The sequence below is a fragment of the Camelus bactrianus genome, chromosome 35, assembly GCF_048773025.1.
Source record: "Camelus bactrianus isolate YW-2024 breed Bactrian camel chromosome 35, ASM4877302v1, whole genome shotgun sequence".
Lineage (NCBI taxonomy): Eukaryota > Metazoa > Chordata > Mammalia > Artiodactyla > Camelidae > Camelus > Camelus bactrianus.
The window spans coordinates 21555860-21583733 of record NC_133573.1 but is presented as its reverse complement, the minus strand read 5'-3'; the positions used below and the strand labels follow the sequence as shown (position 1 = coordinate 21583733).

The 27874-nt window shown below is 35.2% G+C and overlaps 1 protein-coding gene across 1 annotated transcript in view; it reads right to left on the bottom strand.

Annotated features, from left to right (window-relative positions):
- The window catches only part of DNAJC1 (DnaJ heat shock protein family (Hsp40) member C1), a 149520-nt gene that overhangs the window by 19298 nt on the left and 102348 nt on the right, over nucleotides 1–27874 (bottom strand). The window contains exon 9 of the mRNA XM_074358370.1: nucleotides 4433–4552. Within this exon, the coding sequence (XP_074214471.1) occupies nucleotides 4433–4552 (120 nt within the window). The remainder of the gene's footprint in view (nucleotides 1–4432; nucleotides 4553–27874) is intronic.

The following is a 27874-nucleotide window of genomic DNA, read 5'->3' as shown; positions in this document are numbered from 1 at the left end:
TATCCAGCAATAAAACAGTATTAAGTAGTGATAAGAACATATTACATGAGGAATCAAAATATCTAATATTGTTCCATACCTCCACTAATACTTGTGTTGCCTTGAATAAATTCTAAGTAGCAGTTTACTCAAGTGTAAAATGGGTATAAATAATTTTTGCCTGTTTCCACAATGCTGTTGTGAAGGTCAAGTAAAATAACATATTTAAATGTTTTTAAAAACGTAAAATACTATAAAAATGAATGATAGCATAGTCAATAGCATCACTTAAAGCAGTTAAAAATGTTTTGATCTCTTATCTGATTTTTGCAATGTTATTCTCATGCAGTAATTTATATAATTTATAATCCGGTTCTACATGTAACTTTGTTCAAAGCTGAGATAGCAATGGTGACACAGAATGTGAATCTATAAACCTCTGGCCCAGAAATCATAATATATAGCAAAACTCTAACCAGGCCAATAGACAGATTAAGCAATTAACTACGTAGTTTTCTCTGATGGACACTAAAAGGTCCTACTCTCTCAAAATAATGTTCTGCCTTCTCTTTCCTTCAAAAAGGCAACCAAGTTGCCTGAAATTCTTACATCAATCATTCATATATTTGGGATAAGGACCTGAAGGCTCCGATTAAAACGTGTATGTGAGTAATGTGGTAACACATTAAACTATCATGTATTAATATCAGATTGAAAACTGACTATTAGATTAGCTAGTGACTCACCTAGCAAGAACTGGATGAAGGACCCATTCCTTGTAAAACTGAAATACCTTTAAAAGTCATGAGGCGGAGGAGGGGAGAGGGAGAGGAGCATGAGGTCAGGCTCAGGGAGAGAAGTGCTGGGGCAGTCAGCCTGATGAAGAGGGTGGTGACGATGAACCTGTCACCTTTGCAACTTGTGGAGGACTGGTCTGACTCTAAAAGGAACAGCAATAATAAATATTTGCCAAAAATATATACGAGTTAAATTGCTGAATTCTACTCTGGATAAATACAAGCGATGTTATTAGCTTTGTTTAATAAATGCAAAGTTTTAACTAAGATATACCTAAAGTGTAACACTTTATTATAGATAAAATATTTCAAATGTTAACTAACACATGCCATTCAGCATTATATATACTACATACTTAGTTCACTGATAAAAGTTTACTTGCTATTGAATAGTCCACAGATGTTTTCTGAAACAACTGCCCTAACAGACCGACTCCCCCACCAGGTTATCTCCTCCACCCTTGTGGCTATAAAAAAGAAAACTGGGAATTTTGTCATTTTTCCTCCTCCTTTTCACTCACATTTGGGGACGCTTATCTGCACGCCCCTTATGCCTCACTGTGGCACTAAGCAAATGATAAATCTAACCACCTATCTTCTGTTTTGCTGCCTACCTGGGCCTTTTCTAAGCAGGAAGAAAATCTCTAATCGGTCTGTTATCACAACCAGAATGCAAGAGATTAGTGACCACAGAGAGAAGTAGAATCGGTTTACATCCTTTCGGGCAAGAGGAACGATATTATTTCACAAGCAAGAAATCTGAGGCTCCCTGACCTTAATTTAGAAAACCTGCAGTTAATAATCACATTAAAGTTGGTTTTACAAGCCAGACAGTTTTTGTTTCCTCTGTTATTTTTACAATTTGAGTGTCCTTTGTGGTTACCAAAATTGTCTGATTGAAAGACACAGATTAACACTGAAAATATTTCATCGTAATAAAGCAGGCCTTGCTGCTTAGGTATATCTGACTTCACATACTCACATACACTTTGCATTGTTTTTTTTTTTTTTTTACAAAGCTAATAACATTGCTCCAGAGTAGAATTTAGCACTTTAACTCATTAATTATGACAATTAATACACAGAAAACTCCTTTCTTAATTGAGGAATAAAATGAATTTTTCACTGTAATCTGCCAAACCAAATAAAAAATTTATAGATTCCACCACAGGCACACTCACCCCTCCCCCAAAAAGGTCAGTTGTTTCTTGAAGGAAAGAGAACTAAGCCTGAAGCTACACACTTAGCAAAGTCAAAGGCCAGATGTACAGAGCTAGGGCGAATGGGTACAGGTGGCCGGTCAGTGTGCAGGACTTCCGATGACAGCAAACTGAACTTGCTTTCTTTTTCAGAGTCAAATGCTTAATGAAAACAAATCTAATTACCACCATACGCCAAAAAGTATCAGTGATCTTCCAAAGTATGGTCAACTTTCACTTAACATTCTACTAAAGGAACTGTATTAGCCAAACTCATTTTAGCTGCTTCAGTGTAATTCACTGTGTGTTCACTAAAGTGACTTCTGAGTCTTTAGACACCTGTCCTCTTCTAGAGAGAGAGAGAGAGAGGTTTACAGTCTGTGTGTATGTGTAGTTACTGGAATGAAATGTACAGTCTAGCCATAGAGACGATGCTCACAGAATGAACACAGAGTATGAGTCTATATATCTGTATACGGGTACAGAAGAAAAGTTACAATGGCAGTTTTAGCGCCCCAAACGTTAAGGTTTATTCCCAAGGTACTTTTGCGGTCTTTTGAAAATAGAACTAATACTTGGAGAGTAAAAACATCTCAAAAAGTCGTATTTGCTACTTCCATGGTAAAAGGAAAAAATATCTATTGTATACACTGAATCAGTCTCTTTTGGGTAAGAAAAGAATTTAAAGAATGAACCTATGGGATGAATTTGCAAAAGTATGAAAAGATGACTTTATATATACCAAGACTGCACTAAGGCTATGCTTGTAAGTTATGTGGATTTTCTGTATCTATAATACTAACTAGCCACTTCAAGGCTCTGTTGGTTACATCATGTATATTCTTAGCATTTAAATGTTCATCTCTCTCCTCTTAAAAATATAGATAAAAATTTAACCAAATTTTAATGACAACAAATTTAAAATGTTGCTCTAATCAATTTCTTACTCGCCTCTATCATTAATTGTAAGGTGTCACAGAAATATTATTTAAAAAGTTAAGGCAGGGCTGTCTTCAAGGGTGATACTAAATAGTGAACTAGTCTCTCTCATTAGCCAACTGCACCCTTTTAAACCAATGCTTGTTTATGATTTTCTAAAACTTATTTTAGTAATTTCTGTTAATCATCATATTAACAGTAGTAGTATAGTCAGAGGATTATAGTACTTAAACATCACTAAGGATGGAATATCTTTAATCTGGTCAGATATTTACTGATAAGTCATTAACTTATCTTTTACAGACAGCCTTTAAGCCAGATAATAAAATGCACATCCCAGTAACATTCTTAGCAGAAGAAAAGGTATCCTTACGACTTTTCTCCAGTCACCAAAGCTAACTGGTCTCATTATGAAATAGCAAAAAAAACGTACAAGGGGTAATTTTCCACATGATCAGACTTTAACTCTGAAGCCAAAATAATGAAAAATATCTTACAAAATTCAAATATGTGATTTTAAATATGGTAGTAAAAACATTTATATAATTTAAAATTCTCAAAGCAGCTCCTATCAAAAAAGAACAAAAAAAGTCATATGTTTTGTAAGTTTGCTTCTAAATTAAAAAGTGGAAGTTTACTATGAAAAATAACTTATAGCATTTATGCAACAGGTTGGTTGGTTTTTTTTTTTTTTTTGGTAGTTGTGTTTTAATTCTTTTGCAGGATTTAAGACCCAAAGGTGTACTAACAGAATTGAATCTTTGCTTTTAGTAACCTCTTAAATATTTTAGATCTAAAGGATTTATTTTAAAATAAGTTCAATAAATTATTTAGTACATGTTTGGTGCTGTGATAGGTGCTTTTACGATTCTCTGCTCTAAATTTCCAAAGTGTTAAATCTAAAACTTTCCAGGTAAACACTTTGTCTTTTAAATGGTAGGTATGATGAGTCATACATGTATAAATGTATATTTATATGTAAATATTAAATTTTATTTATAATTACATATATTAAAATTATATGCATAAAATTTTAGGGGGTTAAACAACTGTCAAAATGGATGGTAGGTATCATCCTTGAAATAAAACATTTTAGGAAGAGTGCTCATTTAATTAATGCAAACCACCTGTCTAAATACCTAAAGCAACCTGAACCTCAACGTTAAAAAGATCCAGCTGAAATATAAATTTTCTAATTCTGATCTGAGGACTATTTTTTGCCACAGCTAAAGGGGTCACTCTAAACACAGAAACTAGCATTGTTTTTCTGTGACTAGGTTACAGTAGCTTAAGTCTCTAAACACTAGAATTCCTCACACAGCTGTTAATTGTGGACCAGGGGACTGGCTGACATCTGCTTCTTACTTATTTCGTTAATGGTTCGCTTCCAGATCCTAAAAGGACTGTAGCCTTTCTCCAAAGATAATATGGATGCATCTATGTCTGCCTGATACATAGTTGCCTTGTTCTGGTTTGTTGTTTGCACTCTCCATGCAATGCAAATCTGAGTGAACTCACATCTGTCACCGATCGACCCAATTCGTGGGCAATCTTTTCCCATCGACCTGGGGTCCCTCCTGGGAACTTAACCATACTTCTTGTCAGCTGGCTGAGGTCCTCTTCCGTCCATTCAGGTGCCTACAAAACATTAAAAAAAAAAATTTAGAGAATGTTTGCTAAAAGCATTTAATAAACCTGTGAACCAAAGTACTGGCCTTATACTGTCTGCAAAAATAACGTTAAAATGTATCTAATAGTTTAGGTGAAGGTTTGAGCTACATACTTAACAGAGTGCAAAGCTTCAGTAGCCTTTAAAAAGTTCTGATGTAAACCAAATAACAAAGAAGAAATATCACGAACCCAGGCTCTTGAAGACATTACAAAAAGAAAGACCATTGTTTTGAGGTGCATTATGTCACTAATGCTCACAAATGCCTGATTACAAAAACAAAAAAACTATAAGCATACGTGAAAATATGAACAAGTAAATGTACTGATTTAGAAACAGAACTGAGACAGATATTTTTTGTTCAGTCTGTGTAACATTTAATTCTAAAAAATCATGTATTTTCAAAAAGTTTAACTTATCAAGTGCTATTAGCATTTTATAAAACTTGGGAAAAGAAATAAGAAACTTTCCCAACCAAGACTTAAACCATCAAGTCCAGGCAAAGCAGCATTTCTTCTGAGAAGGTAAACAGCTTTTAAAAGTTGATCAAATTATTAAAATGAATGAAATTCCTTAAATATTACAAAAGCTTTTTTGCAAAAGCAAAACTTCTAAGTGCAAGCATATTCTTTGCATTTTACTCAGCACTACCGCTTGGTGATACCCAAAGCTGAAGCCAAAGAAACCATTATCAAATAACAGATAACCAGGTTACAACTTTACATACAGTTTAGCACTAAACTATTCCCTGCCAGAGGCAGTAGCCACACTGTAGCACACAAGGCTCTAGGAGTCAGCAAAGATGGAGGAAGCCACCTTATTTTCCTTTAATTAAAAATAAAGAAGAGAAGAGAAAGAAAGAAGGGAACCTTTGAGACAAATACCTTTTCTAATCACCGTTTCCGATAATGAACAGGCATACATCAGGCCGTTTGCATTACAGAACCATCAGCACAGAGCAACAGTCAGAGGTGAGTGACCCCAGGGACTATCTCCACAGCTACAGCAAAGCTTCTCCCTGACACTAATCCTCCCTGTCACTCTCCCACTGTGCTCTAACCACACTGACATCCGCCTGCCTCACTGCAAGCTTAACGCGGCCCTTCCTGACTTTTTACTGTCTCCCCCAATCAATGGTTCAAGCGTGCTCTTTTCACCATGTCCAAATGGCAGCTTCACTCATAATCAAAGTGCACTGCCCGTGTTAAAGGGCTTTCCGAAAGGCTCTCCCATTTGCATTCATTTGCAAAGCAAACTACTTTTATTCACTTTGTTCTGCTATCAAGAATGTTCCCTGAAGCAGATAAATTGGCATAAATACAACCTGCCACTTAAGAGTCGGTAAATAATAGCCAATAGTAGGGAGGATTTTATCAATCATTCTATTTTGTATCCACTAAGAGCTGAAAGCCTCAATCATATTCATCAGTACAACCCTAACGAAACACATGCATAAATTCACTTCTATAAAAAGTTAGCCTACATTGAGTATGGTCGGAATTTCTTTGACATCTAATGAATGTCAGAAATCTAATTCTCCATATCAGATAATTTAAAAATTTACACTGAAGGTTTTTTTCTTTTTAGTTGTTTGTTTCTACTTTAAGAGAAAGTATTATTCAGGTATTATTTGGACAGAATTGATTTTCAAGGAAATAATTTTTGCTAAAAGCTGCAACTTTAAAAACTATACCAATTGGCTTCAGAAATGCAAAAGAGTTAAGACGAACTTAAATATAAGCTTATAGTACAAAGTCATCCCACAAAGAGCATGAAGTTGATGCTGCACCGAGATTACAGTATTCAAGCCACATAGGATATCCATGCCATTCCACACTACATCAAGTCATCTTATTTCTGCATTAGTTACAACAAACATTTCCGGAGCAAACGGTATTGTCTAAAAATGTCAATGTAAGCCACTGTTTCACATAGTAAACTAATTCTTTAAAATAATCTATTTTTAATAGATTGGCTTTCCAAACACGCTACATATATGAACAGGCATTAAGAAGCAATCTAATTTTAATTCCTTGTTAATGAGTCTAAAAGGACAGTGCCACTTTTTTTCCCTAGAAAGGAAAACATGAAAGTCACATGTGGATGGCTAGGCCTAAAAAATCATCTACTGCTCTGATAATCTTTCCTTTTTGTATTGTTGTTTCACAGCCACGATTTTATTATTAATATTAAAAAACCAGGTCGATATTAACTAGGACCATAATCTGAAATCTCTGAGAGAACCCCTGTAGCGATGCATGTTCTCTCTCTCACAGCTGTAAGGCACTGTGGTGAATGTGAATCCCTGGGCAGTAGTTAGCTGTGTCTTTAGAAGCAGCAGCACCTACTGAGATCCAGCTCCTCCCTCAGCCGTGAGTGAGGGTGGCCGTGGTGTGAATGTCGTCTCCTTGTTCTAATCTGGAGCCAGCTGTAGCTGTGTAAGTCAAGTGAATGCATAAGCATCCTGCTTGCCACTTAAAACCATGTGTGTCCAATATTACTGAGACACTGGGCCAAAAATTCATCTCTACAGTAAAGTGATGGAAGATACCACATGGTGCGGGGACAGCTGTTGTGAGTACACAAGCATTCCAATTTTGCATCAGAAAAGTCCCGCTCTGGGAATAAATCTCCGTACTGAATAAAAAATAAAAAGTTTTCAAATTATTCAATGCTTTAATGGAGTGACCACAAAATAGATCTACTAAAGTAAGAGCTGATATAGCATTTAAATTGTATTCCCAAATGATATCCCTTTGGGATAGATTGTCATAAAATCAGCTATGTTCAAAGATGTGAAAATCCTTAATATTCTTGGGGGACAGGCTGAAGGGAAAGCACACTGTATCTTTAAGGTAACCCCTATATACCTTTCCCTTCACAGAGTTAGACCATAAAATGTTAACTACAAACTGTCCTGCAATTTGTTCAGTGCTGAAAACATGACCAAATTACAGGAAAATTTTTAAAAGTACTTATATAGTGCATTTTTATACTTTAATGACAAAAGGTCTAGTTCTAGTTAATAGATATTAAAACTCCCCAATGAACAATATTTCTATTGAAATGACCTATTAATGATCATTATTTTTGTAATTACAGAACTTACAATTTTGGATTCAACAACTTTTTAGATTCAGTTCAACTCATAACTTCTCAGATTTTACCTAAAAAAATCCTTATTATAGCACACAGTTAAAATATCAGATACATACCTAATAATGCAGCTGTGTATCTAGTCATGTAATAACCTGCTACCCTCTAATTCTACCTTTGTGTCTGAGAATGTGCATTTGCCTTTCAGCTATACAATTTTCATTTCCCACTTGAAAATTGAGCAGTTATTTGATCTTGACTGTATATGTGGATAAATGATACATATTAAAAAAAAAAACAACAAAATTGAAAACAAATCACTTCAAATGTCTTTTCGCTCTTAGGAAGAGAAACTCTCACCTAAGCTATTATAATGTGATTCTTTAGCAGCAATCATTGCACCCCAAAAGGTCTCTTTATCTATGATTTAGCTACCTTGCCAAAAGAGAGGTCCCCTCTGGACCAGGGATCCTCACGTGTGGTCTGGCATCAAATGGCAAACAAGTTTGGTACCCACCTGTGAGAAGTTCAGAAACCTGCAGTAAGGGTTAGAAACTTACAGCAACTGAAAACTGCCACAAGGACCAAGAGCGATCAGTCAGCTCTTCCTTTATATGAGCCAGCTGGGGCGTCGTCAGACTAGCACCATGGGTCACATGAAGTGCGAGCTGCATTTCTGTTTGGCACAATAGGACTACAACTCGGTCAGCAACAGACGGAAATAATTTTTAAAACCTGGTCCTTCACTATAGATAGTTTGAGAAACACTGCTCGAGACAATGCATATAGTTCAAATTCCTTCTTCTTTTGAGGAGTAATAGTAAATAAATGGACCCTTTGAGAAATGGACACAAAGATGTTTGATCCATTCCTTGTCAAAATATTTTATGTCACTGAGTGTTGGGGTGCTTTGGCACATAGTGAAAGATGACTGCAGGCATAGCAAACAGCAAAGCACAAAGGCCTTGAGGTGGGAGCCCGTCTAGAATGTCTGAGGGATGGCAAGATGACCAGGCGGCTGGAACAGAGCAACAAAGGCGGCAGAGGGTGAGGGGCTCAAATTGTGTTCAGGGCCTGGAGGCCACTGTGAGGACTTGGGCTCATTTACTCTGCATGACACACAAAGCTATTGGAGAGATTTATTTTTTTCCTTTTGGTTGAGTGCTTATTTTGTTTGTCCAGGAGGGCTTATTTACAAAGGTATGGGTGGAGGGGAACCACAAGAGCTAGTGCTGGGACAGTGCAGACAGCGAAAACCTGCAAGAGTGGATGCCGCAGAGTCAGCCTCCTGCCAAGTCCCAGTGAAATCAGGTGGAGGGACGCAGCTGGCCCAAGATGAGCACATCCAGAACCACAGCTAATTAGGTTCACGATAATTTACTGCACAGGCCCAACAGGTGAGTGATAAGGAGTAACATGAGGGTGTGACAGGGGTCTCAAGTCTTTACCGACAGTACTAATCTCTGCTTTTTTTTATTCCTTTACTCTCCCCTTTTGTGGGGATTCAGAAAGCAGTAATGAGAGGTACATGCAAAATCTCAGCAATGTTCTCCCAGGGCAGTCAACCCAAGCAATAGAAATAAAAACAAAAATAAACAAATGGGACATAATCAAACTTACAAGCTTCTACACAGCAAAGGAAACCCATAAGCAAAACAAAAAGACAACCTACAGAATGGGAGCAAATATTTGCAAAAGATGAGACTGACAAGGGCTTAATCTCCATAATATATCAGCAGCTCATACAACTTAATAAGAAAAAAACAAACAACCCAATCCAAAAATGGGCAGAAGACATAAACAAGCAATTCTCCAATGAAGACATACAAATGGGCAATAGGCACATGAAAAAATGCTCAATATCACTAATTATCAGAGAAATGCAAATCAAAACTACAGTGAGGTATCACCTCACACCAGTCAGAATGGCCAACATTCAAAAGTCCACAAATGATAAATGCTGGAGAGGGTGTGGAGAAAAGGGAACCCTCCTACACTGCTGGTGGGAATATAGTTTGGTGCAGCCACTGTGGAAAACAGTATGGAGATTCCTCAAAAGACTAAAAACAGACTTATCATATGATCCAGCAACCCCACTCCTGGGCATATAACCAGAGAGAACCTTAATTCAAAAAGATACGTGCACCCCAATGTTCCTAGCAGCACTGTTTACAATAGCTAAGACATGGGAACAACCTAATGTCCATCAACAGATGACTGGATAAAGAAGATGTGGTCACATGGAATACACTACTCAGCCATAAAAACAAATAAAATAATGCTATTTGCAGCAACATGGATGGACCTAGAGATCGTCATTCTAAGTGAAGTAAGCCAGAAAGAGAAAGACAAATATATGGTATCACTCATATGTGGAATCTAAAAAAAGAAAAAAAAGAGGATACTAATGAAAGCATCTATAAAACAGAAACAGACTCGCAGACATAGTAAACAATCTTACGGTTACTGGGGGAAAGGGGGTAGGAAGGGATAAATTTGGGAGTTTGACATTTGCAAATGTTAGCCACTATATATAAAAATAGATTAAAAAAACAAATTTCTTCTGTATATCACAGGAAAGTATATTCAATATCTTATAATAATCTTCAATGGAAAAGAATATAAAAACAAATATATGTATATACATGCTTGACTGGGACATTGTGCTGTACACCAGAAATTGACACACTGTAACTGACTACATCAATTAAAAACAAAATCAATTGACACTGTGTGTGTGTATTTCAGGACTCTTAATGTTATATTGATCTATTTATCTATTATGTGCCATAAAATTTTCATTATACAGATAAGGAAATTGTACTGTTATGCAAATTTCTTTAAGATGTAGTTTGTCACAACTTTTCTTTTGCATTCAGATTATTTTAAATTACAAATAAATATTCCACCTATTTAAAACTTTGTCCCTGTTTGTGGAATAGTACTGTATACTCTGCAAAAGGATCTAAATCAGGATTTGTGGCTCTGTCGTCTATTTTAGCTATACCTTTCTAATGCTCTACAAAAGCTATATCCTGTCTATTCTTCCCGAAACAATAACACTGTCATCAACTATATAAGGTTAGGAAACTGGCAAAAAGAGGTGTAATAATTTTCTTAAGGTCACCTAGAAAGTCAATAGAAGAACCCAAGTAAAATTCAAAGTTCTTAAAGGAAAAAAAAGTATTATGGATGAAATTATAAATGATTAAGACCCAACTTTTACTTTATTATTTACTAAGATTATATAAAAGATATATATGTATGTGTGTATGTATCTATGTAGTAATAAATATTTACTATATTATTCAAAAAGAATGACTGAAAATGAACATTGGTAAATTTATGTTAGAAAATCTTTGTGCAGTCATTATTTGTTTTCTACTGGTTTTTTTAATGCTGAAAAGCTTTATAAATAATTATATTACTGTTTACTGCCTGAAACTGTTATTTTGAGAAAAATGAAGAAAAACAAAGTATAGAAAATCAAAGTTAGATATATCACTATTACACTACTTCGGATAAAGTTATATCATATTTAAGACTAACATGAGGTTAATTAAACAAATTTAAGAACATGACACTGGCTTTAAGACCTCTGAAAAAGCAGTACAAATTGTTTGTTTGTTTTCAATTTTGGAGCACATGCACTATTAGTCCACCAGCTTATCAGTCATGCTTTGAAATTCAAGTTTAAAAAAATGTATTGATCACTACACAATATAAAATTATATCCTCTTGTTGGATTGATCCATTTATCATTACAAAATGTCCTTCTCTGTCTCTTATGATAGTCTTTGTTTTAAAGTCGACTTTGTCTGATGTAAATATAGCTACCCCAGCTTTCCGTTTGTGTTCATTTGTATGGAGTATCTCTTCTCATTCCTTCACTTTCAGTCTGTGTGTGTCCTTACATCTAAAGTGAGTCTCTCGTAGGTAACATACTGATGGGTCATTCAAGGAATTATAAGTTGACTCTTGAACAACATGGGTTTGAACTGCACAGATCTATTTACATGCAGATTTCTTTTCCATAAATATGTACTACATGAAATGCAGGTGGTTGAATCTGCAGATGTGGAACTGTGGATTGGGTGGGCCAACTGTGAAGTTACATGAGGATTTTCAATTGTGTGAAGGGCCGGTGCCCCTAATCCCCATGTTGTGCAAGGGTCAACTGTAATGCCAGTCCTTTTCTGTTTTATCTTATTTTCCTGTTATTTCTTTTTAAAAATTTACTTTAAAATTTTTTTTTAAAATTTATACAATTTTTAAAGGTTACTTCCCATTTACAGTTATTACAAAATACTGGCTTACTATTTAACAGTTTCTCCATGGTTTGTTTAAATGTGATTGTTTTATTGTTTTCAGGATACCGTGTACTTCTTGAATATGAGGATCTGTCTTTTTCATCAATTCTAGTAAATTTCAGCCATTACTTTATTGTAATAGTGCCTCTCCCTTTCACTCCTTTAAAAACTGTCATTAGATAGATATATGCTATACTTCTTCATTCTATCTTCCCAGTCTCCTAACCATTCATGTATCTTCCTTTCTTATCTCTTGGTTCTGCACTCTGGGTGATTTGACCAGATCATTTTCTAATTCACTAATTCTCATTTCAGCAGTTTAATCCCACCATTAAAAAAAAAAAAACTGAATGAATATATCATTTACAGAAGTTCGTTCTTTTTTCTCTATCCTGTCATGTTCTTTCATTATGGTTTTATTCCTTCTTTTATCTCTTTAATTGTTTATCTAAAAGTAATTAGTTTATGGGCTTTCAGATTAGGTTTCTTATCTCCTATTCTTAGAATGACAATTTTCTTCTTTGTTGTATCTGTTGACTACCCTCAAAGTTTATACTTACATTATGAACACATCTTCACTGAGGTTTTTGACTTTTTAAAAAAAAAAAATCCCTTAACAGGAGCTCCCAAAGCCCTAAGTTTTCTGGTAGAGAACAGTTTTGCATTGGCTTCTGTCAGGGCCCTAATGGTTTTAATGGCTCTGGACCACTGAATTTTTCTCATTCTTCCTTTCACAGAACAGTAGCCCTTCGAGACTAGGCTTTATGCAGGAGGCTCAATTCCAGCTGCCTGTGGACCCAAAGGCACAATTTTTGCTTCAAGTAGCATTAAAACCCCAGGCACCAAGGCTTATATTCTGTGGTGTCACTTCCTGCTTATGACTATGGTTTTGAGCTGTTACTGGCATTAAAACAAAACTGGATTTCCCTTTTATTCTTTTAATCAAGGCTATGATTATGGGTTTTTGCTCTTAATACGTAATCTTACATTGGAAGGGCAGAGCTCATTCATACCAGCTCAGTCTTTCATGTTGCTAGAAATCTCCCAAGAGAGCTTTGTTCAGGACTAATCTATATTTACTCTTACGTCTATAACTTAATATTCACTTTATCCATGTCTCTACAAGATGTATAGATACCATAGTTAATCTGTGATTTCCGGGTGCTATGAAGGAATCTAGAATTCACTGATTTGAAGTAGAACATCCAATTAAAGAAGCAAAGAAAAATAGAAGTTTAAGGGAAAAGAATAAAATAGTACAGATAAGCACAAATACTCATGTTCTCACAACCCAGATTCCATACATGCTCATGTTGTGCCACATCTGTTTTACCTCTCTGAGACATACCACTATCTTACTTTCTATTTTAATCCACTGCAATCTTCTGGCTTGCTTTACTCTGGGAATACTCCTTTGGTGGCTCTGATTTCTATTTCCCTTAGATGTTTTTCCTCTACGTGCTTTCCTGGATTTTGGTATCAAATGTATGTCAAGGTCTCTAAGAGTTTATATCTCTAATTTTGATTTCTTAAATTCTACTTTGCGGCTGAATGTTTCCTTGCACTGGCATCATAAACTTGGCATGGCTCAAACTGACTATCTTCCTTTTCTCCCAAATTATCACCTCCTAACTGTGCCCACTATCTTTGTAAATGACATCTTTCTTTTCCAATCACCTACTAGTCATTCCCACCTTTGCTGTGTAGCCAATCAATTGACAAATCTTGACGATTCAAGAAGATTCATACAGTCTCTCCTCTGGTTTCTACCCTCCCTGCAAGTTACCTAACTCAGGGCTTCATTATCTCTTACTTAGCCCATTGCAGTAACTTTCTAATTGCCCTTCTCCTTCCTTTGAACTTTTACATCATTATAGTTAAACAATTCCATGATACAGACTCAGTATCACTCCACTACCTACAAAATATGATTTAAACACCTTAATCTCACATTCAAGATCTGTGACATGGCTGCACCCCACTTCTGTAAATTTATTTCCCTTTACCATTTCAGGTATCCTTTGTTCCAGTTAAACTACATTACTTACTGTGCCTGGTAACATGCTCTGAACAGTCTTGTCTCAGGAGTGCTTTATATCATGCAAGTTCCCCTGTGGAATGTTTCTCTCCACCTACTTCCAAATCCTATGTTTTTTTTTTCCTAGGTGGACGTAATCTTGCATCTGAATTGGAAAAGTTCTCTAACCCTCTCACAAAGCTGTTACAGTAAACCTCAAAATATGCTTATTTAGGTCTCTGTCTTATCTTTTCGACGAGATGACATAGTGGTAGTGACTAACAGCGTGGATTCTCAAGCTAGTAAAGTGGGTTTGAAACTTGGTTTTGTCATTTATTAGGTAAGTGATTTGAATAAAGTTACTTTTCCTCTCTGTACCTCAGTTTTCTCCTGTGTAAAATGAGGAAAATAGTAGGGCAGACCACAGGGGGTTGCTGTGAGAATTAAATGAGTAATATATAAGGTGCACAGAACAGCATCAGGCACCCAGGAGCCACTGAATAAATGTTAGCTTACATTACGAACAAAGCTGGGTGTGTCTTATTTATCACTATCACCCAGTCACACTGTTGCCCACAGAGCAGGCAGTCAGCAAGGTTTTTTTTTAATTGAAAAAAATTATAACCAACAAAATACTAGATAATTCAAGGCACTATACACCCAAGTAAAAGATTAAGTGGTACAGAAATAGTGCTGTAAGAATTCAGACAAGGGAAAGATCATAGTAAGATGAGTAAGAAAATACTTTAAGGAAAGAGTGACTCCCCAGTGAAGTGGTATTTTTAAAGGTCTAGTCAGAGACAAGCAAACAGGATGAAGTGACGGGGTAATAGTTAAGAAACTGCTAGCAGTCATGAGACAGTGCGATCCTGGACAAGGATGGTTAGCAATAAGGAACTTTAAACGTAGGGATAGAAACAGAGAAAACAAAGCCAGAATAAACTGAGCTTATAAAAACAGGAAGTAAAAAACAAAACACACAAAAGGTAGCTACAAAATCCTGAGTCTACGGTAATGGCAGATGATGTGCAAATACAGATCTGAGAAAGTTACAGAGGATTAAGTTCAGTTTTAGATATACTGAATTGAAGATACACTGTATGCTATGATATGGTAAGGTCCTGCAGGTAGCTATAAAAGAAAGGTAAGCAGTTTTAAAGTATATATAAACTGGGAAGTCCTCAGAATAGAGCTGATGGCTGAAAATGTAGGCATAGAAAAACTGGGAGGAGTAAACACTGAAGGTGAGCAGAGGACTAAGGAGTACAATTTGTGAGCAAATTCCATCACTGTCGTCCTGTAATTTAGGATGGTCTCTAATAAGGTCAGTAGTCCAGTTACCAAAAACACTCAAATAATTTTCTGATGAGGGACATATGTAAACTCGGTAATTGGGAATGCTGAGGAAAACCTGTCTCTGGTCAAAGTCCCATGAGAACAAGGACTGTTATGTTCTCAAATATATCCCAAGGGCTTAGTTGACTGTCTTGCACATAGTAGTTAATAGATTAGATATGAGTTGAATGAATGAGTGAATAAAAAGCAGTGAAAAATGTGCCTGTGGGTGAAAAGATTCACTAAAGAAGCTAGAATGTTGTGCAAATGTTAAGCAAAATAGAATGACAGGTACAAAGTTCTTGGAATTGAGAAAAAATATTTCATAACCTAGAAGTAATATGTACCATTGTAGGAATAAGCTTTTTTTTTCTCTCTCACACATATATATTTATCTGTAAGATGATCTCAAAACATGTACTTAGCCTATGTAAGCTCAGTGAAGTCCAAGCTCTCTGACCTTTTCTGGTGAAGAGCTTAATTTTTTGTTCAAATGAAAGGAGATATAAATGTGCTGTCTTCCAATCAAAATTCCAGTTTTAGTCAGTACATTTACTTACTGAGTTTTTTGCTAGTGACTTCAAAATTCAGAAGCTATTTTACAATCTTACTACCGCTAGACAGTTTCATCTGTGCAGGTCTGGATTGTGCAGGAGATACGATACAATTCTTAGGAGTACACAGAATAGCAATATAAAAAGTTTCAGACAGTGACATAACAAGAAAGTAACGACACTGTGATTTATAAATACATTACTCAGCTTTGCAGTTTTTGATCCTATCAATCATTCTGAGTCATTTCCTGTAAGTTGGTTTTCAAATCTGTTTGTTATACTTAATTTTCTAATACATTTGGAAGAGCTTTTAAAGATGTTATCACTTAAAGGAAAAATGGCTGTTTGAAAGAATAGATTTTTCAACTTCTGTATGGAGAAGAGGTTACCTTGGTTTTGGTAATTATGTAAATATAAATTTAAAGGCTTTTCTAGATGATATATTCTATTTTTGATGCTTCTCTTTGTCCCTTCAAGCTGCAGTAATCACAAGATGATAAACTACAAATCTGTTAACCTCATTTGCCAGTGAAGAACCTGACCCTCCATCAAGCAAATTTTGGGAAAAAGTCACTATTAAGTGGTCAATAAGTGTTACACTGACATTCCTGCTAAAGTCTACATAAATTACATAAAAATAAAAATGTTATTTTTTATACTGGGCTGTACAATTTAGTGGCACTTGTAAGCATATTAATATTAACTCCATTATTTTTGATTGTTAAATGCTCTAAAGCAATTGTTTTAATGCAGAAAACAATGATTACTGGTCATTTGGTTGTAAGACAGTCAGGAATGCAGATCAAATACACTACAGTCTGGATAGGTATATTGTTTATAATATACCCAAAGATAGAAGCACATTTAAAAAGTCTGTATTAAATTTTACTTATCTGAATAGAAAAAACTTTTATAAATTATATATATAAGCTATCATATTCTTACAATTTGGGGGAAATGGCTTTGAATTGAGAAAAACAAACTTACTTAAAATGTCAAAGAAATAAAACATGTAATTTCATGCTCTAAATGCATCAATGATAAAATATTAACATGTCAAGAATTTTAAAAACTGAAAAAGAACTCTTTGATCTTCAGATTTCTTAACCAGATCTAAGTTAAGTTGCACTTAAGTATAGTTAGTATCCATAGTTGAACCAAATTCAGTAATGAGAAATTTATAATAATTATATATGCATATATAAAAGCTTTGAAGAATTCACAAGATAATAAGAATTTTTCAATCTAAAATCTAAGTGAAGGCAAATACTTGGTCTCACAGGGCCTGCAACTTCAAGGAACAGAAGAACTCCAGAGTCCACATGAGGTGAGAATTCTAATAGAATCTTCCTCTCCCCACAGTGAACTGAGATTCCTATTAAGCATAACCTCAAGTTTAAGGTGACTAAGAAGAAAATCTACTAAGTAACTCTCACCCATATGGGACCACAAGGAAAGTTGTTTTCTAAGTGCTGAGCACCTCAGGGTGATAAAAAGTTTCTGAGAATTTATAACCATGAGCTGGCCCTCACCAGAATTTATAGCCCAAATTTATATTACCTGGATAATAGGTACATGAGTGAGAGCTCACAGGAAAAAAAAAAAGAAAAACAAATAGGAGACAGACAAAAATTTTATAGTTAGAACTGTCATACAAAGATTATAAAATAACTATGTTTAGGATGTTTAAAGAAATTAAAGATCAATCTGAAAATACCCACAGGAATTGGGAAGCTATAAATATTTACCAGAAAGATTTGAAAAGGCACCAAATAGAGTGTATTTAAACATCTTAAAACTGAAACATAAAACTCAGTGGACAGGTCAAATAGCAGATTAAACATAGCTATAAAGAGAATTAGTAAAATGGAAGATAGGAAATAAAAAGTCATCCAGAATGAAGCCCAAGGAGATGAAGGTATGAAAAATATGAAAGAGAGGCTATGAGGTAGGGGATATCACGTGAGATGATCTAACAAATCCCTAATCAGAGCCTCAGAATGAGGCAGAGATGGGATATAGTGATTACACAAAGAGATGACAACTGAAGTTTTCCTACGACTGGAAAAATGACCAATCCTCTATTCAATAAGCCCAACAAATCCCAAGAAGGATAAATATATTCATATCTAAACATGTAATGGAGAAAATGCAGAACAGCAAACAAGAAGTTTTAAAAAGCCAGAGGTTAAAAAAAAAAAAAAAAGACAGATTACCTTTAAAGCAGCAACAACTAGACGGACAGTTGAGTAAAGAGGAAAGTTAGAAGACACTGAAATGATAGGAGAAGATAAATTTCAACCTAGAATTCCCCAACAAATATCTTTTAAGAAAGTAAAGACATTTTCACACAAATAAAAACTTAAGAGTTTTCCCACAGATGGTCCCTAATGAAAGCAAAGTCAAAAGGATGAACCTTGGAAAAGAATAAAATCATTTCCAATAAAATTCTGAGAAACAAAAAGACAGGAAGAGCAAAAGAACATTAAATATAATAATGGTGTTGTTAAGTGTTAGAAACATAAGGCAGAATTCAAATAGAGTAATAATGATCAAGGAGAAATGAAAAGAACAATAAAAGTGTTCCAAGGTCTTTGTATTTTTCAGAAAAGAGTTAAGCTAATAATGAATATTGCAATTTCTATAGTAACCACTAAAAGAATAGAAACTGTATAAGTTGCAAACTATTAGAAAGGAAAACCTGGAATGAGAAAACAGTTAAAAAGCAGGGAAGAAAGTAGAGGAAAAGATGCATATTAAATTGGACAAGACAATTAGACACAAAGTGGAAATAAATAAGCAGTCAGATAAGTAAGTCTGAAGTTCAGGAAAGAAGTCCCCAGAAAGATATAAATTTAGGAGTCATCAGCGTGGAAGTGAATGCAGACAGAAGACAGGAGTCCAAAGATAAAGCTCTGGGGTCCTCTAACATTTAGAGCTGAGGAGATGAGGAAAAACAATTGATGACTGCGGTTTTACAAGATTAAAGGGAGCCATACACTCAGTTATAAAATAATAAAATACTTTAAAAAATAAGTATGGAACATTTACCAAAAGTTGATCAAGTATTAGGTAACAAAGAAAAAACATATATTCTAAGACACAGAAACCATCTAAGGCACACCCTGCGTATGCAGCAATGAAAACAGATACTCATAAGTAAAGGAGAGCCCAAACAACAAAAATACTAACCATAGGGAAATTTTATCAAATTCTCCAAAAAAAACCTCAGAGAAAATGAAAATGCAGAATTAAAGACTATTTAAAGATAAACATCAAAAGAAACTCTTATTTATGGGTACAGCTGAAACAGTACTCAGAGGGAAATTCATATAGTTTCCAATGCATTAATTAGAATAATGAGATAAAAATTCAACCGAGAAAAGCTGAAGATGGTTTTAAAAAAGGAATGAATAAAGACAAAGGATAAATTAATGAAAAATTTAAAACAACAAAAAATGGCTTGATAACAGATGGTTCTTTGCCAAAAATGACAAAATGGACAAATCCAGACCCACAATAAATTAACGTTAAGGATGACAAAGAGCTATAATTACAGATTAAAAGGATGTTAAATATTATAAAATAAGAACCGATGTCAACATTTCAGAATAATAAACCACAAGCATTCTCTATTATTTCCTGAATCCTAACAGGAATAAATAACAGCAGTTCTACAAATACTCTCCCAGACCTTCTATCTATCTCAAAATACCCAAACATTAGTAGAAATGGAAAGGAAAAAAAGAAAATCCTAATTCTTAAGCAAAAGATCTGTTGAATAATGACTTATGTCCAAGTGCTGTCACTGTCGAGCTGAACGTCTGTGCACCACTTAGAAGTCTCCTAACCCGTCTGGAGCGGTTAGGGTTAGATGCTTATTACGTGTCAGCTTCCGAAGTGTTTCACATACACTAACTGATTTAATCTTCACAGCATTCGTACTATCATCACCACTTTATAACAATTAAATGATGAAACTATCACCCCCATTTTTATTAAAAAACAGTTATTTCCATATTAAAGATGACAGACAACTGGATCATGACCGATTTGTAACTCTCTATCTTGAGTTCTAGTTTACCTAGCAGAGTGAGTAACAAAGAAAGTGCTGAAGGTGTCAAAGACAAACAGGCAGAAGACTCCTAAGAGATACCATTCTTTGGCATAATATGATGACAAGAAATAATTATGTACTACTCTTAGGTCCCCTCTCTTCTAGCTGTTTGGATAGCTCCACATCCTTAATGTTCAGCTCAAGTGTCACTCCTCTTTCCTAGTCTCTTTGTGTACGTGTATTATTTTGCTTTCCCATTGTAAGTATTGTCACTTCCAGACTCTGGACTTCCATTCCAGAGTAGGACTAGCAAGGTAGCCATAAAGGTATTACAGTCAGAATTCAGTAACTGTTCAGTGAATTAAAAAAAAAAAAAAAAAAAAACAAAACTGAGTAAAGCTGACGGCTCTTCTTTCCACCTATTCACCTAAAATTTCCTCTGAATTATCTCTTATCCTTTCCTTCTTTCTTCAGTTCTCTTCCAAAAGTAATGCCTCCTGTCCCATGGTTTGACCCCATCTCCTGTTGTTTCCTTTAAGGTCTTGGTCCTTTAATCATTCCCCTTTCGAACTTCAATTTGTACTCCTTCCTTTGCTCTTCTTAGCTTAAAATGTATGTTCATAATTTCCATTCAGGGGTGTGATGTGAGCCAAAATGGTAGCACAGTCAATCCCAAGTGCCTGTCCTTTCACAGAAACATTGAAAAATCAAGTAGAAACTGTGTGAACCAACTTTTTCATAACTCCAGAAAATAAAGGTTTATAGAAACCAAGCAAATATTGAACCAAGAAAAAGACATCTTAAAAGTGGTAGGAAAGCTCTGTAGCATTTTTACATGCCCTTGCCTCACTCCCTGCTCGGTCTGGTGGCAATCTTGAAGATGGAAGTCTGCTTTCTCAGTCTGGGACCCTGGTCCCTTGCTCTGGAAGAAGCAGAGCAAAGCTTATTTGCAAATTATTGTGTTTATCTACTCTAACCTGCCTGGGACTATCTGAAAACCTGATATAAGGCACCTGTCTTTGTCATAAGACACAAATAGGCTGGAACTGAAAGGATACAAAACAGATACTTTATGCAAATAGTATCCAAAAGACAGCTGAGTGGCTGTACAAATATTGCACAAAATAGAGTTTAGGTCAAAAACTGTTTGAAGAGACAAAGAAGGACATTATACATTTATAAAAGGATCAGTTCATCCAGGAGGCAGAACACTTACAAAAACATATACCCCCAAACAACAGAGCTCAAAATACGTGAAACGTTGAAAGCACTGAGGAAACAGTTCTACAGTAACAGTTGGAAACTTCAATACCCCGTTTTCAATATGGACAGACCATACAGATATAAGATAGATAAGGACATACAGAACTTGAACAATACTGTAAACCAACTAGACCTAACATATTCATAGTGAACACTCCATCCAACAACAGCACAACACACATTCTCCTCAAGTGCACAAAGAACATTCTCCAGGATAAACCGTATGTAAGGCCGTAAAATAAGTGTCAAAAAATGTAAAAATACTGAAGCCACATAAAGTATCTTCCCTAACCACAAAGAATGAAACTAGGAATCAGTAACAGAATAAAAAGTAGAAAATCCACATGTACATGAACATTAAATAACACAGTCTTAAACAACAAATAGGTTCAAAAAAAAATTAGGGAAATTAAAAAATACTTACAGGCAAATGAAAATGAAAACAAACCATAGCTCAGTGATACAGTGCATGCTTTGCATGCACCAGGTCCTAGGCTCAATCCCCAGTACCTCCATTCAAACAAACAAACATACCTAATCACCCCCTGTAATTTTTTTTAGTTAAAAAAATAGGAAAATAATAGACTCAGTGAAATAGAAAGTTCGTTCTTTAGAAGATCAACAAAATTGGAAAACTTAGCTAGACTGACAGAGAGAGATGAGTGGGAAGGTGAGGAGGTGGGGGCGGTGGGGAGAGAAGAGATGCAAATAACTAAAATGAGACATGAAATGAAAGTGAAGCTATTACCAAGCTTTCAGAAATAAAAAGTTTTTGGGAGATTACCAAAATATAGAGATTACCAAAAATAACTGTATGCCAACAAATAAAATAAACTAGATGAAAATGGGAAGAATTCACAGAAATAAGTAAGTTTCCAAAACTGACTGAAGAAGGAATGGAAAATCTGAACAGACCCATAACAATAAAGAGACTGAATCAGTTAAAACAAACAAACAAAAAAAAAACACAACCAACTTCAAAAGACCAGGACCAGGTGACTTTACTGGTGAATTCTACTAAACATTTAGAGAAGAATTATCACCAGTCCTTCTAAAACTCTTCCAAAATTTTTCTTCCAAAAAAATGAAAAAGAGGTAACACTTCCTAACACATTCTGTGAGACTAGTAGTACCCTTATCCCGAAGCCACCCCAGAAAAAGAAAACTACAGAACACAGCTTTTGAATACTGATGGAGAAATCTTCAACGGAATACCAGCAACAAACTCCAAAAGTACATGAAAACAATTACACACCATGGTAAAGTGGGATTTATGCCAGGAGTGCAAGGGTTGTTCAACATAAGAAAATCACTCAGTGTAATACACCACATTAATAAAATAAAGGGGAAAAAAAACACCCTCATGATTTTCTCAACTGATGCAGAAAAAGCACTGGACAAATTCAACGTTATTTCATGATAAAAAAAAAACATTTAAACAAGGAACAGAAGGAAATAACTTCAACATAATAAAGGTCATAAATGGAAAAAAAACCCCCCACAGCTTCACATTCTGTGGTAAAAGTCTAAAAACCTTCCCTCTGAGATTAGGAACAAAACAAGGATGCTCACTTTTGCCACTTTTCCAATCTAATACTGGAAGTTCTAGCCAGTGACATTACATAAGAAAAGGAAATGAAGGACATCCAAATTGTAAAGGAAGATGTATAATTACCTCTGTTCACAGATGACACCATCTTATATACAGACAACTAAAAAGGTCACACACAAAACCCATTACAATTAATAACTGAAATCAGCAATGTTATAGGATATAATACCAACACACAAACTCAGCTGCATCTGTATACACTAATGATGAACAATCTGAAAAGGAAATTATGAAACAATTCCATTTATAATAGCATCAAAAATAAAAGCACTTAGGAATTAATTTAACCAAAGAGGTGGAAGACTTGTACAATAAAAAGTACAAAACACTGTTGAAAGAAATTAGAGAAGAAATAAATAAATGAAAAGACATCCACGTTCATGGATAGAAGGACTTAACATTGTTAAGATGTGAATTTTACCCAAAGCAATCTACAGATACAAAACAATCTCCATCAAAATCCCCGTGACATTGTATGCAAATAGGAAAATCCATCCTGAAATTCATATGGGATCTCAAGTGAACCCAACAGCCAAAACAATCTTGAAAAAGAAGAAAGCTGGAGTATTCACATTTCCTGATTTCAAAGCTTAATACAAAGCTACAGTATTCAAAAGAGTGTGGTACTGGCATAAAGACAGACATACAGACCAACGGAATAGACTAGAGCCCAGAAATGAGCCCTCACATACATGGTCAAACGATTTTTGACAGGATGCCAAGACCATTTAATAGAAGGAGAGTCTTTTCATGAAATTGTGCTGAGATTATATATAATGTGCAAAAGAATGACTCCAGACTCCTACTTGAAAAGTATACAAAAATTAATGCAAAATGAGTCAATAATTTAAATATAAAAACTAAAACCATAAAATTCATGGAAGAAAGCAAAAGGGTAAAATTCATTACCTTTAATCTGACAATAGAGTCACAGCTATAGTACCAAAAACCACAAATGAAAAAGCTGGTAAATTGGACTTCATCAAAATTTTAGATGTTTGTCCATAAAAGGACATCTTTAGGAAAGTGAAAAGAAAACCACAGAATGGGACAAAACATTTGTAAATCACAATCATATATCTTATAAGCAAATCACATATTCAGTATGCAGAACATGTAATGCACTTGGTAACAGACAACTCAATTTTTAAAAAAGGGCATTTCCCTAAAGAAAACACACACGGCTAACAAGCACATGACGAGATGCTCTATGTTACCAGTCATTAGGGGAATGCAAGTCAAACCCACAGTGAGATACCACTACACACCCGAGGATGGCTTAACATCAACAACAGAAAATAACAAGTGTGGATAAGAAGATGTGAAAATGAAATCCTTGTATACTGCTGGTGAGAATGTAGAACGGTTCAGCTGTTATGGAAAAACAGATTAGAGGTTCCTCAAAAGGCTCAACATAAAATTACCATATATCCCAGCAATTCCACTTTGGAACAGATAAAGGTACTCAAACAAATATACATAGACACATGTTCATTAGCATCCAAGAGGCAGAATAGTCCGAAAGTCCATCAATTGAAAATGGATAAACAAATTGTGGTATATATATAAAATGGAATGTTATTCAGCCATAAAAAGGACTGATACCTGCTACAATGTGGATGAATATCAAAACATGCTAAGTGAAAGAAGCCAGAAACAAAAGGTCACATACTGTACGATTCCATTTATAAGAAATATCCAAAATAGGTAAATCCATGGAGACAAAATGAAGATTAGTGGTTGCTATAGGCTGGTGGGGACAGGATTGGATAATGGGGAGCAACTGGGTAATAGGCACAGGGGTTTCCTTTTGGGGTAATGAAATGTTTCGGTGCTAGACCAAGGTGGTGGCTGTAAAATACTGAATGTACTAAATGCTACTGAATCGTTGACTTTTGAAAGGTTAGTTTTATGTTACGTGACTTTCTCCTCAATGATTGAAAAAAATTATTAAAAAACCCACATTGGTATATCCACTAGAAGAGCTAAAACGATTAAAAAAAAAAAAAAGACATAAATACCAAATGTGAGCAGGGATGTGGAACAACAGGAACTCTCATAAACTGGTGTGTATGTGTACATTGGTGAGTTACTTAGAAACAACTGACAATATCACTAGAGCTGAATCATATGCACACCCTAGCACAATGCCTAGCAGGTGGCCAATAAATGTTCACTGATCGAACTAATGGGGTGCCCACTGTATTTAGGCACTGTGCTAAGACCCTGGGACATAAAAATGAAAATACATGGTTCTGTCTCCTAATAAACAGATGTTTACATAATTTTAATAAAATATACAGATGGCCCTCCATATCCATCGGTTCTGCATCTGCAGATTCAACCATCTCCGTCCGGATTGAAAATAATCAGGAAAAAAATTCCAGAAAGTGCCAAAAAGCAAAATTTTAATTTGCTGCATGCTAGCAACTGCTTACACAGCATTTACACTGTATTTACACAGTATTCACACTGTATTAGGTATTATAAGTAATCTAGAGATTACTGAAATATAGGGAGGAAGTACATAGGTAAGATGCAAATACTACGCCATTCTTACAAGGAGTATCTGGGGATTGTGGTGTCCTGGGGTTGGGAGCAGTGTCCTGGAACCAACCCCCTATGAATACTGAGGGATGACTATCTTTATGTTGTGGGGGGTGGATGGTGTATTGGTTTTAGGGTCAGATAGACCATTTGAACCCTGGCTCTACTATTTACTAGCTAGCTATGATTACAGGCAAATCTGAACTTTATTTCCGCATCATTTCTGGAATTTCTTTCCTTTCTACTCTCACTCCACAGTCTGCTGCTGTTAGAGTCATTTTTATAAAACAGCACATCAACACCCCACTCCTTCTTAGCTCAAAATCCACAGATTCCCCACTACATAAAATATAAAATGTAAACTTCTTAGCCTGGCATTCAAAACCTTCTACATTTTGTTACTGACCTGCCTTTCCAGCCTTATCTCGTAGTATACGCCCACCATGTTCTAGAAGCTAGACACAATGGCCTACCACTTATCTTCAACATGTTTTGAAATGTTTTACTTTTATTTCTTTGCTCAACATGTCTTCCAAAAATTCACTCTCTACATGAGTATCTTTGGGTCATGAGAAAGAGATTTTCATGGTATACTGGCAAAGGGTCTTCTACATGTAATTTGGCTTAACATATAGATTCAGCACGGGAGAGAATAAAGTGATCCCATTTGTGGGAGGAGTCTGATCCACATGACAAATGAAAAACTCAGCCATCAGGAACACACTTTGGCCTTGGCATTTTATTTAGGTAGACGAAGTTATTACTATTTTCTTAGTACTAACCATATTGTTGCATTAGAATATCTCTTCTGAAAAGACTGACACTAGAAAACTGTTTTTGTGGTCCAGCAACTTGAATCTAATCCAGTATCAGAATAAACTGGCCCTACCCTTGTGATTTCTAGTTGCGAATATGGTGAGATACTCCCAGGAACTTTCAACTCATGGAAAAAAGATTATCTTTTGAAAGATAAACACATAAAGGGTAAGACCATGTAATGGGTATTAAGTGACAGAGTGAAGTAAATTAATGGGATCAGTTTAATTCAACAACCAAATTCAATTCAATTAACATTTACCCTACAGACACTACAGTGAATATAAAGTTAAAAGGGCATGAACTCAACCACCAGGTGGTTTATAGTGGAACAGAGGAACAATGCACGTGACCAAGTAGTAATAATGTAAGAATTATATCTCAGTTTATTCCTAAAAAGTTACTTTTGTTATAAAGAAGACTGGATCCAAGGAAACAATACAAAGCACAAAAAGCAAATCCTATACAATGGAATAGAGAGAAAAACCCTTATAGTATAAAAGGAAGATCAGAAAGAAATGGGAATTTTTAAAAACTTCCTCTCCAAGAGTTTTCATAACTCTCTCTCCATAGGTACACCTAGTTATTTTTAAAATATTATCAAAATTTTACATCTGGAGAGCATTTAATATACTATGATTCATCTTTTCTATGATCTCCTTCCTTCTGCAAAAAAAAATCTGATTTATTTAAGTATGTTTAATATAACATCGTAATCCTACTAAGACAAATGTGGTTCACTTAGAGATACAGGAAAAAGAAACGGGAAATGGTATTCAGCTCGTCAGTAATATGATGTCTGACTAGAACAAGTAGCGTATTAGTTGTCAGGAAGTGGAAAGCATTCTCAGATTTCAAAGCAACATCGATGTGATAAGATTCAAGGCAGAACAGAGCAGGTGGTGCCATAGCAGTCATTAATTACAAGATGCCCAGGCTTAACAAAAGACTCACTTTACAGACTTAATTATCAATTAGCATTCTTCAAATTGATCGTAAACTGTTTCCATTGGAGAAAGTTTCTAAGAAGAAAATAAATTTATAAATAGAGTTAAAGTCAAATACTCATCACAAGAGGAATGATTGTAATAATAAAAAATTTCCCAACTATCTATGAAATTATGAAACTAAAGACAGTGCCAGAGAGTATTAGTAGAATAAAACATGCTGCTCAACACCCACCTTGTCCATAAAAACCATTATTTCTTCTAGAAAATTATCTAATTAATTTTTATTGAAGGGCTATGATGTGTCTTCCACTTTTACATATTTATTTCACTTAATTCTCACAGCATCCTTTGTTGTCTACTCATATATGTACTTGAGTACATGCACTGATATACAGACTCGTACATAAATCTGTACTTATTCTAGTCCACAGAAAGGTAGTTTCTTATTTTGTGCATTCATTTTATCTTACTCTGTAAAGCGGCGTACTGTAATTATTCATTCTCTCTCTTCCCACTCAGAGAAAACTTGTATAAGAGGAGTTACTAAGACTTTAAATACAGCAGGATATAAAAGCCTGGATATGGTTTACTTTTCCTGCTTAAAAGAAATGTGTCCTAGATCAGAACCATCCGTGCTTACTGAAGCCATCAGGCTGCATTTGTGTATAAAGAGAAAAGGGTGGAAAAGAAAATCTGAGCGAAAATAAAAGGGGTGAAGAAAAGAGCGAGGTAAC